At 40.3% G+C, this 12,557-nt stretch overlaps 1 protein-coding gene across 1 annotated transcript in view; it reads right to left on the reverse strand.

Annotated features, from left to right (window-relative positions):
* The window catches only part of LOC141104642 (uncharacterized), a 47,422-nt gene that overhangs the window by 15,543 nt on the left and 19,322 nt on the right, over window positions 1-12,557 (reverse strand). The window contains exons 2-4 of the mRNA XM_073594304.1: window positions 4,008-4,209; window positions 2,614-2,721; window positions 1,647-1,772 (exon numbers count right to left, since the gene is read on the reverse strand). Coding sequence (XP_073450405.1) covers window positions 1,647-1,772; window positions 2,614-2,721; window positions 4,008-4,209 — 436 coding nt within the window. The remainder of the gene's footprint in view (window positions 1-1,646; window positions 1,773-2,613; window positions 2,722-4,007; window positions 4,210-12,557) is intronic.

Below are 12,557 nucleotides of genomic sequence, written 5' to 3' on the forward strand. Positions count from 1 at the left end.
AAGGAAGTGGGCCACATATCAACCATGGAAATTGTGTTCAATATTTGCATAATAAAGCATCAGAAATAAAGCAGCTGGTCTATGGACCTGAAAGGGATTTTTCTATGGAGGTATCTGTTCTATGTATGAGGATGTGGCTGCTGGACATGGAGGCAGCTGCTCCATGTGCCTGAAGGTGGCTGTTCTATGGCACTGGAGGTTCTTGCTCTATGGACCTGAAAGTGGCTTATTCATGTTTCTGAGGAGGTGGAACAGATCTTAGTTGTGGATATGATGATTGATATTTTCTTAGTAAAGTCTTTGGGCTATGGTGATTGCTCTGTTGACTGAGGTGGCTTCTCTACAGACCTTGAGGTCTCTGCTCTGTGGATCTGGAGGTGGCTTCTCTATGTACTTTGTGTGGCTGCTTTATGGACCTAGTGGTAGTTCCTCTGTTGACTTGGAGGTGGTTTCCCTATGTACCTGCTGTTTTCTGCTTTATGGACATAGTGGTGGCTTCTTTATAGACCTGAAGGTGGCTGCATTATAAATCTGAAGTTTGCTGCTCTATGGACCTAGAAGCTTATTCTCTATGAATCTGGAAGTTGCTACTCTATGGACCTGAAGGTGGCTTTTCTATGGACATGGAGGTAACTGTTAAGTGGACCTGGTAGTGGCTGCTCTATAGACCTGGATGTGGTTGCTCTATTGACATGGAACTTTATGCAGCAGAATTTTATGAGGATGTGGCTGCTCTATAGACATGGAGGTAGCTGCTCCATGTACCTAGAGTTGGCTGTTCTATGGCACTGGAGGTTCTTGCTCTATGGACCTGAAAGTGGCTGATCCATGTATCTGTAGGTGGCTGTTTTCATAAACTTGAGGGTAAATGTTGTATTGATGCAGTGGTTGCTCTGTGAAACTAGAGGTGGATGTTTTATGGACACTGAACTTCCTTTCAAGGTTATTCTACATTCCTTTGGTTCAAAATCTGCTCTTTGGCCTGGTTTATGCTCCTTGTGCTTTCTCTATGCCATCTCTACCACAACTCACTCTCTTGTCTATAATGCTTTCCCCTGGCACCAGGCCAGCATCCATGCTGTCTGCTCCACTGTTAGGTGCCCTTAAAACCACTAGAAGAGTAGCAGGATTATTGGGGCTGACTTCCTGTTGATAACAGAGATTCATTTTTTTTTTACAAATTCCACCTTAAAAAAAAAAATGGGTCACACAATAACGTAGGTATTTCTTGGGTATATGCTGACATATTGCTCTACATGGGGAACACTGCTGTGGCAGGACTTTACAAACTTGCATGCAGATGATCTGAGCTAAAGAGGAACATGATACAGAAAGAGAAGCACTGTCAAGAAGTTTAAGAGAGCCAGACTGAAGTGTGGTTGTGAAAAACAAAAAGCTTTATTTAAAATACTAAATAATAATATGCCTTGCCATTTGCGCAAATTGCCATGCCAAAAAATAATGATCTGCAACATGATTGCGCATGTTTATGAAAAGATCTCTAATAAGTAAGGTTTTTCAGCTATGGACCCTTCCAACCATCATATCTGAGGTTAACTTTAGTAAAAGTCCACAAAGTTTTGAACTGAAAAGTAGTGATTTGTCAATAAGTAACATTCACTTTCATAGACAATGTTCCTATTTACCTGAAATTCCTCTTTCTCCTTGATCTCCCTTTGGCCCCTGTGGTCCCTGTTCTCCTCTTGGTCCAGGTGTTTCAGCAATCCTTGATGTTGCTTGTGGCCCGGGTGGTCCCATTGGCCCTGGTGGTCCTATTAAATCAAGTCAAGTCAATACATATATTGACAAAGTTACTGTATATTTTTGTATAGCTTTTTAAAACAACACATTCATCATTTAAGGGAAACTATAATGGTTTGGGGTTAGTTTCATTTAGCCAGTTTTTTGTTTTATGTTTATACATTTTCAAGCTTTTTTTTGTTGGTCGTTGTATTATAATACATGACAAATGATTTCCAGAGCGCTATGGGTTAGCTAAAGAGACAACACAGCAGACCGTGCTTGCTATGAGGCTCCTTTAGTCAGATTGAAACCTGTGATAAGGGAGGGGTGTCTGCACTAAAGACTCAGTAAGTTCTGTAAACAATTGTCTTTTTTTCACCACAGCTACACCAGCTAGCTTAAAAAGAGAACACAAAATATAAATATGCAATGTTGCATATTTACTTGGATTTACTTGGATACAATAATATTTCTTTATATTTTTATTTTTATAGCCTTGGCCAAAATAAATAAAGAAATATACATGAAACAGCTATCTGTTCATTTTATTCCTTTGATTACCAAGGATGTATCATATTTACCATGGCTATTCCCTCTCATGGATGGTGGAAGAGTTAACAATGTAATATGTTTCATTTAAGGACTGGTATCTGTACTACCAGAGTAATCTTGGTGGGTGGATACATAGCTAAATGATGGGCACTTGCCAGTCACCTCTTGTGAAACCAACGTCAAATCCTATTCCCGGATTTGGCTTTCATGATGACAAGCAGAGAACTCAATTAACAAGAGTCTCATGTTCACTGATCAACTTTGATCAATTTTTGATCAACTTTTGGACTTTGAACCCAGAAGTTCTCACTTTTTTACCTGCAGCTCCAATGTCTCCCTTTTCTCCTTTTGGTCCTGGTGGTCCCTGTTCTCCTCTTAGTCCAGATGCTCCATCAACCCCTGATGGTCCCTGTGGCCCAGGTGGTCCTGAATAGTCAAGTCAACACATTAACTGACTGGGGTAATGCTTCACATGAAACAAAATACAGACATTTATTTCTATACTAAAACACATGTGTTAAAGGATTGCTTAAATACAATGTAGCCAACAACTATCAGCTAATGCTACATCTTTATTTGTTTTACATAATGGGCTATTTGGAAAGCAGTACAGAGGCAAAACTGAATGCTGTATTATGCATATTTCAACCACTAATTCCATAGTTGATATCTACTCAATTCCATCCAATTCCTTACTATTTTATTGGCAAGTGAAGCCACCTATCACATTTGGTGGGAAATGGTCCAGAGGTCAGTAAGTTGACCACATATTAGCTGTGGATATGGTCATTGATATTTTCATAGTAAAGTATTTGGTCTATAGGTGGCTGGATCTGGCCTCTATGGACCTAGAGGTGATTGTTCTGTTGACTTGGAGGTGGCTTCTCTGCAGACCTGGGGGTGTCTGCTCTATGAACCTCAAGGTGGCTTCCCTTTGTACCTTATGGTAGCTGCTTTATGGACCTGGTGGTAGTTGCTCGATTGACTTGGAGGTGGTTTCTCTATGTACCTGCTGTAATCTGCTTTATGAACCTAGTGGTGACTTCTTTATAGACCTCAAGGTGACTGCATTATAAATCTGAAGTTTGCTTCAGAGGCTTCTTCTCTGTGAATCTGGAAGTTGCTACACTATGGATCTGGAGGTGGCTTTTCTATGGACTTGGAGGTGACTGTTACATGGACCTTGCAGTGGCTGCTTGTAGGTGGGTGCATTGGCAATAAGGGACACAGTCAGGTACAGTATAAAACTTGGTCATCTCATTCCCAATCGTAAAGGTGTCCATCAGAGTTGTGACCCTACACTTTCCCTCCTCATCAGGAACCTTTCCCCCCATTACTAGTGCTGTCCCTAACAAGTTGGGGTTTCTTTCCCTACGCTACTCACTCACATAAAGCGAGCCAAACCCAGGAGTCAGGGCCCTAAACAGGCTCTGCTATATTCAAGAGGGTTGCTAGAGTCACATGGGCCGAGAGCATCTAACTGGATCGCTTCCCCAATGACCCCAGAAAACCACAGAGGTACTCTGTTCCTCATGACTCCCCCTCCAGATGCAGAACTGCTACGGTTGAGTGCCACCTGCAGTGACGGAAACAAACTGCATCTGCCTACATGCTCTATAGACCTGGAGGTAGTTGCTCTATTGACATGGAACTTTTTGCAGCAGCATTTTAGGCATTTAAAGCTATTAAAAACAGATTATTTTATACTGTACCTGTTTCTCCCCTTTCTCCCTTCTCTCCATTTGTCCCATTTATGCCTGGTAAGCCATTCTTCCCAGGAGCTCCACATGTGATGATGGAGTAGGCATTTTCATCTGGGTTATAGCACATTTGGGTGGATGGTGTCACTGAATTCACAAAGAGCAGAAGCACACCGAGAACTTTCACAATTTGCATATTCCATGTACAGCTTGCCTGTAGAGGAGAAAAAAGTTGATGTTTCTGACAACTAAAAAATACCATCATGACTGCAGATACTGTAAGCTTACTCTAAATTTGTTTAAGGACCTTTAAGGACAGTCAGTTATGTAAATTTTTTAGACTTTCACATAAATACATCTTGACCAGGAACTTTATGTTCTGATTTACCTTGGAGAATAAAATAGTGACCAGACAAGGCTTTTATATCCTGTCCAATCAATGATTCTGGCAGATAGAGGTCAACAACCAGGCATGTCTAGTGATATCTTTTGGCATAAGGATGTCACTCAATCTGTGCCAAAACCAGTGTGATGGGCAACTGTCAGTTCATGTGTGGGTTCCTTGACCTAATACTTAAGATGAAACTCTAGCCAAAATATTTTTGCCACCCAAGCCAATTCTAACTCTTCTACATGTAAAAATCCTATTTTTTTTGCTAGAAAATTGCTAAAAAAAGTCGATGCTTGGTTTACAGGTTATTAGAGTTACAGAGGAGGTCTAGTGCTACTCTATCACTCTAATGATCGCAGTGATACCTCACGTGTGGTTTGAATGCCGTTTACATATGCAGGCATGACCTACATATGCGTTCGCTTCTGCGCGCACAAGGGGGCGGGGGGTGCTTTAAAAATGTTATTTTTTTTTATTGCTTATTTTATTTTTTATTCTCACACTTTCTCTTAAATTTTTTATTTTTTGAACACTTTTATTCCTGTTACAAGGAATGTAAGCATCCCTTATTCGAATAGGGCATGACAGGTCCTCTTTACAGGGAGATCTGGGGTTTATAAGTCCCCACATCTCTCCTCTATACTGAAAAGCCTGAGATAAAAGAAAACGCCAGCGTATACATCTGCTGGAGCCGTAAGTGACATTATGATGTTGCTTCCGGCCTCTGAGGACCATAGAGATGGGCAGGGACCATCTAGTCTGCGGTAAACAGTGTTTTAAACCACACATGTGAGGTATCGCTGTGATTGTTAGAGCGAGAGCAATAATGCTAGCACAAGCCCTCCTCTGTATCTCTAAACTGGTATTCTGTAGAAATTTTTAAAGGGTCGCCTATGGAGATTTTTAAGTACTATAGTTTGACGCCATTCTACGAGCGTGTGCAATTTTAAAGCATGACATCTTAGGTATCTATTTACTGTAAGTAATTTTCTAGCAAAAAATACTGATTTTAACTTGTAAGCAAAAAGTGTCAGAAAAAGGCTTAGGCATGAAGGGGTTAAAACACATTATTTGGGAAACTGAGACCTGTGAAGGTTTTGCTTCTGTTAGGCCTAGTTCATATAGGTTTTATCTGCTAATCTTTCTAAAGCCTCCTAACAGCTTGTATAATTTAGGAGGCTTAAAGTGGACCTATCTTAAAATATATGTACAGTATCTCACAAAAGTGAGATAAGGGAAAATGTCCAAATTGGGCCAATTAGCCATTTTCCCTCCCTGATGTCATGTGAATCGTTAGTGTTACAAGGTCTCAGGTGTGAATGGGGAGCAGGTGTGTTAAATTTGATGTTTTCACTCTCACTCTCAAATACTGGACACTGGAAGTTCAACATGGCACATAATGGCAAAAAACTCTTCGAGGATTTGAAGAAAAGAATTGTTGCTCTACATAAAGATGGCCTAGGCTATAAGAAGATTGCCAAGACCCTGAAACTGAGCTACAGCACGGTGGCCAAGACCATACAGCGGTTTAACAGGACAGGTTCCACTCAGAACAGGCCTCGCCATGGTCGACCAAAGAAGTTGAGTGCACGTGCTCAGCGTCATATCCAGAGGTTGTCTTTGGGAAATAGACATATGGGTTCTGCCAGCAATGCTGCAGAGGTTGAAGGGGTGGGGGGTCAGCCTGTCAGTGCTCAGACCATACGCCGCACACTGCATCAAATTGGTCTGCATGGCTGTTGTCCCAGAAGGAAGCCTCTTCTAAAGATGATGCACAAGAAAGCCTGCAAACAGTTCGCTGAAGACAAGAAGACTAAGAACATGGATTACTGAAACCATGTCCTGTGGTCTGATGAGACCAAGACAAACTTATTTGGTTCAGATGAGGTCAAGCATGTGTGGCGGCAACCAGGTGAGGAGTACAAAGACAAGAGTGTCTTGCCTACAGTCAAGCATGGTGGTGGGAGTGTCATGGTCTGGGGCTGCATTAGTCCTGCTGGCACTGGGGACCTAAAGTTCATTGAGGCAACCATGAATGCCAACATGTACTGTGACATACTGAAGCAGAGCATGATCCCCCTCCCTTTGAAGACTGGGCTGTAAGGGCAGTATTCCAACATGATAACGACCCCAAACACACCTCCAAGATGACCACTGCCTTGCTAAAGAAGATGAGGGTAAAGGTGATGGACTGGCCAAGCAGGTCTCCAGACCTAAACCCTATTGAGCATCTATGGTGCATCTTTAAACGGAAGGTGGAGGAGCGCAAGGTCTCTAACATCCAACAGCTCCGTGATGTTGTCATGGAGGAGTGGAAGAGGACACCAGTGGCAACCTGTGAAGCTCTGGTGAACTCCATGCCCAAGAGGGTTAGGGCAGTGGTTGAAAATAATGGTGGCCACACAAAATATTGACACTTTGAGCCCAATTTGGACATTTTCACTTAGGTGTATACTCACTTTTGTTGCCAGCAGTTTAGACATTAATGGCTGTGTGTTGAGTTGTTTTGAGGGGACAGCAAATTTACACTGTTATACAAGCTGTACACTCACTACTTTACATTGTAGCAAAGTGTCATTTCTTCAGTGTTGTCGCATTAACCACTTCCTGACCGGCGCACGCCAATGTATGTCGGCAGAATGGCACAGCTGGGCAAATGGGCGTACCTGTAAGTCCCATTGAATTCCCCGCCATGCCATTGCGTGCGCGCCACTGGCGGCGTGCATGCGCGCCGGCCGGGAGCTCCGTGAGTCGGGTCGCGGGTCCCGGGTACTAGATCCCTGCGGGGATACCTGCGATTGCCTCACGGAGAGGACGAACGGGAGATGCTGATGTAAACAGCATCTCCCCGTTCTGCCTAGTGACAGTGTCACTGATCTCTGCTCCCTGTCATCGGGAGCAGAGATCAGTGACGTGTCACAGCTAGCCCATCCCCTCTACAGTTAGAAAACACTCCCTAGTACTGACTTAATCCCTCCCCGCCCCCTAGTGGTTAACCCCTTCACTGCCAGTGTCATTTACACAGGAATCAGTGCATTTTTATAGCATTGATTTCTGTATAAATGACAATAGTCCCAAATATGTGTCAAAAATGTCCGATGTTTCCGCCATAATGTCGCAGTCACAATAAAAATTGCTGATCGCCGCCATTACTAGTAAAAAAAATTATTAATAAAAATGCCATAAAACTATCCCCTATTTTGTAAACGCTATAACTTTTGCGCAAATCAATCAATAAACGCTTATTGTGATTTTTTTTACCAAAAATATGTAGAAGAATACGTATTGGCCTAAACTGAAGAAAAAAAATGCTTTTTAAATTATTTTTTAGAGATATTTATTATAGCAAAATGTAAAAAAATAATGCGTTTTTTTTCAAAATTGTCGCTATTTTTTTGTTTATAGCGCAAAAAAATAAAAACCACAGAGGTGGTCAAATACCAGCAAAAGAAAGCTCTATTTGTGGGAAAAAAAGGACGTCAATTTTGTTTGGGAGCCATGTCGCACGACCGTGCAATTGTCAGTTAAAGTGCCGAATCGCAAAAAGTGCTCTGGTCAGGAAGGGGGTAAATTCTTCCGGGGCTGAAGTGGTTAAAAGATATAATAAAATATTTACAAACATGTGAGGGGTGTACTCACTTTTGTGAGATACTGTACATGTTAGGTTCATGCATGCCAAGCAATTTGTAACTCTAATGTGTGCGTTATTTCTTGTCATCATGGTGCTTCCCCTGACAATGCCTTCATCTTCTTTCTTTTCTCCAGAAGGACAAAGCCATCTTTGTTCAAGCATCATCAAGGGTCACCATCTACGTCGTGGACTGAGATGCCGGCTCAAAGATGACACAGTCATTTATATCCTGATGCCTGTGCAGTTCTTGGCTATGTTCACATAAATCTGACACAAATCATCACTGGTGCAGTTTCTCACCCTGCAAGTAGCTGCAGAGTTACAATGTACAGTCCTATCACTGAGGAACAGGAGACTTAGGAAATGCTTCCTCCTGCCTGCCGTAGACTGATGATTTCATCTTGGCCTAAGAAAAATTATGTGTGTGTGCGTGGGGGGGGGGGATTTTTAGTTAATGTGATTTCTGTAAATTGTTATATGTCAGGACTTATTTATGCAGATTTTTAAAGGCCCATTTTAACTCTACTAAATTAAAGCAAAGTTTACTTATATTTTAACTACGCATTTTTTATAAATACATGTATTTTTTATTTGGTGTATACATTTTCTGTTTTCAAATAAATAGTCAAATTAATGTACAGTGTTTTGTTCTATATATATTATCTTTCTTTATAATAGCTGGAGCTAAAATATTTTAATAAAGTAATATTGCACATTTATATTTTCATATACAGCAGATGGAGTATTTTTTTTCTCATATTCACAGGTTTTCATGGATTATCTTAGCATTGGGAAAATAGTCTGTATACAGAGCTCAATAACCCAAGCTGAAAATGATGAACACAAGTGAATCTGCCCCTCTCATTCCTGCTGTACACAGATGGCTCCCTAAAAAGTTTAAATCAGAGAGAGGGAGACTGAATGACTTCTGTTGCGCTTTTAGTGGAACCCATAATACTCTGTAGCACCACTGCAGCCTGTAGTATATGTTTGTTTTTAAAACAAAAAAAATATATAAATATTATATAAAAAATTCAAAATATTCATATGCAATATTTTATATTTATCTAGCTAAAAAAGTGTGAGAAGAATTATTTCAACATTGTAATGTTTAATCTCTTCATAAGAGATAATATTGAAAACCTCCCTTTACATTCTTGCATTTAACTAACTTATTATTATTATAATTATTATTTATAATAAAGAATTTGTACATGTAGTTAAGTTTTTAAAAAATCACTTTAAAGCATATAAACTTATTCAAAACAAACAGATTAATACTGAAATGTTAAATATGAAATATAAAATAAATTCTAAAAACATTTAAAACCTACGCAAAACTGACCCAAAACCTTTAGAGTCTCACGTAAAAAAAAAAAAAAAAAAAGACATTAAACCATTAATCATTTTTTTGCCATCTACCTACTTTTTAGATACCTGCTTTAAAAAAATGGAACGGTTAACAAAATATAGCAACTTAGTGTATGTGTCAATATATCATAGATGTATTAGAAATAAAATAAATTTGCTCACTGAACCTAATAGCTATCCCACACTCACCATCTTAGATAAATTTTACTGGGAAGTTGAGTCACCTGCAGTAAATTTAGCAGAGTAGCAACAGTGCCCATCTATATATAATAATACGATATGCAAATTTTTATGCAATTACTTAATAAATTCAAGTAAATAATAGTTAGATCTACAAATATGTATTTTCCTAAAAGTAGAAGATGAATGTGTCCAAATATTTTTGTCCTTTGAATGGATGGTATAAGGATTTTTTTTATTGTTTTAAGGAAATAGATTGGCAAGATAATTGTATGTATATAACCATTAAAAGGTGTATCCTGTAAATAAGGTACTTTGGCAATCTTTATCGAAACCAGTAATTACTTAATTATATTGTGGAAATGATGACATTTTGATAAGATACTTGGACAAGTAATACTTATCAGTTCTCAAAGCTCACATGCAAATTCAAATTTAACTAATTCAGTTGTGCCAAATGTTGTACCAATATGGACCAAAACATTTTTTAAATTATCTTTGTGCCCCCTATTTGGTAACAAGTTGTCAGAGAATCCAAGTGGCAGAAACACCATTTTTTTTTTTTACGAAGAAGGTATTCTTGTGGCCATTTTGTCTTCCAAAAATTACCCAAAAAATATTTTATTTGCACTTTAAAGGGGGGGGGATTAAAAATTAAAAATAGGGTGACATTTTTTTTAAAATATCCAGTTTAGCTAGATCTCACTGCAAACCGTTCCTGTTGTTCTGTTCCTAATATACTACAGGCAGGCAGTTCATTCAGTTAGATGCAGTATATTCAGTACTGTATCCTGTGCAGCTAGATCTCACTGCAGACCGTTCCTGTTGTTCTCTTCCTAATATACTACAGGTAGGCAGTTCATTCAGTTAGCTGCAGTATATTCAGTACTGTATCCAGTTTAGCTAGATCTCACTGCAGACCGTTTCTGTTGTTCTGTTCCTAATATACTACAGGCAGGTAGTTCATTCTGTTAGCTGCAGTATATTCAGTACTGTATCCTGTGCAGCTAGATCTCGCTGCAGACCATTCCTGTTGTTCTGTTCCTAATATACTACAGGCAGGCAGTTCATTCAGTTAGCTGCGGTATATTCGGTACTGTATCCTGTGCAGCTAGATCTCGCTGCAGACCATTCTTGTTGTTCTGTTACTAATATACTACAGGCAGGCAGTTCATTCGGTTAGCTGCAGTATATTCAGTACTGTATCCTGTGCAGCTAGATCTCACTGAAGACCGTTCCTGTTGTTCTGTTCCTAATATACTACAGGCAGACAGTTCATTCAGTTAGCTGCAGTATATTCGGTACTGTATCCTGTGAAGCTAGATCTCGCTGCAGACCATTCCTGTTGTTCTCTTCCTAATTTACTACAGGCAGGCAGTTCATTCAGTTAGCTGCAGTATATTCAGTACTGTATCCCGTGCAGCTAGATCTCGCTGCAGACCGTTCCTGTTGTTCTGTTCCTAATATACTACAGACAGGCAGTTCATTAAGTTAGCTGCAGTATATTCAGTACTGTATCCCGTGCAGCTAGATCTCCCTGCAGACCGTTCCTGTTGTTCTGTTCCTAATATACTACAGGCAGGCAGTTCATTCAGTTAGCTGCAGTATATTTGGTACTGTATCCTGTGCAGCTAGATCTCGCTGCAGACCGTTCCTGTTGTTCTGTTTCTAATATACTACAGGCAGGCAATTCATTCAGTTAGCTGCAGTATTTTCAGTACTGTATCCAGTTTAGTTAGATCTCACTGCAGATCGTTCCTGTTGTTCTGTTCCTAATAAAATTTTTGCTGTAATATTTTGCAGCAGGGCTTGTTCCTGCGCACAACTAGAGTATCTGTGAGGGGTTGCAGTGTTGTGGCACTACCACCAGTGCCTAAGGCTCAATTTTTCTGCCCCTGTTCAACAGGGGTATGTAATTACAATTTTTGATCTAATATTTCACAGCAGGGCCCGTTCCTGTGCCCACCAAGAGTAACTGTGAGGGCTTACAGTGTTGTGGCAACACCACCACACCACCACCAAAGACCCAATGTTTCTGGCCCTGTTCAACAGGGGCATGTAATTACAATTCTTGATATAATATTTCACAGCAGGGCCTATTCCAGCGCCCACCAAGAGTAATGCCCTGTACACACGGCCGGACATTGATCGGACATTCTGACAACAAAATCCATGGATTTTTTCTGACGGATGTTGGCTCAAACTTGTCTTGCATACACACGGTCACACAAAGTTGTCAGAAAATCTGATCGTTCTGAACGCGGTGACGTAAAACACGTACGTCGGGACTATAAATGGGGCAGTAGCCAATAGCTTTCGTCTCTTAATTTATTCTGAGCATGCATTGCACTTTGTGCGTCGGATTTGTGTACACACAATCGGAATTTCCGACAATGGATTTTGTTGTCGGAAAATTTTATAGCCTGCTCTCAAACTTTGTGTGTCGGAAATTCCTATGGAAAATGTGTGATGGAGCCTACACACGGTCGGAATTTCCGACAACAAGGTCCTATCACACATTTTCCATCGGAAAATCCTATTGTGTGTACAGGGCATAACTGTGAGGGCTTACAGTGTTCTGGTACCACCAACACCTAAGGTCCAAATTTCTGCAGAGTATATAGGGCAGGCCCCCACTTTCAAACATCCGACTTACAAACGACCCCTACTTACAAACGAAGGGAGACAACAAGAAGTGAGAGGAAATCTACCCCTAGGAAGGGAAATTCTCTCCTGTAAGAGTTAATATGGGTAAAAGGTGTCTCCTCCACTGAAGCTTTATCACCAATCCTTGTTTCCCTAAAAACCCCAAATTCTCAAAATCCAATTGTCATTGGGACAGAAAGTGAGGTGAAATCTTCTGAATAGGGGCACAGACAGCAAAACAAATGTTACAGGGGTGATAACCCTTCCCTATGTTTTCCAAAAAGCTTAAAAATAGATTTTTTTGGCTGGAGCTACACTTACAAAATGTACCTGTTCCAAATTA

Source organism: Aquarana catesbeiana, linkage group LG08 (assembly GCF_042186555.1).
Source record: "Aquarana catesbeiana isolate 2022-GZ linkage group LG08, ASM4218655v1, whole genome shotgun sequence".
In the NCBI taxonomy this organism is placed as follows: Eukaryota; Metazoa; Chordata; class Amphibia; order Anura; family Ranidae; genus Aquarana; species Aquarana catesbeiana.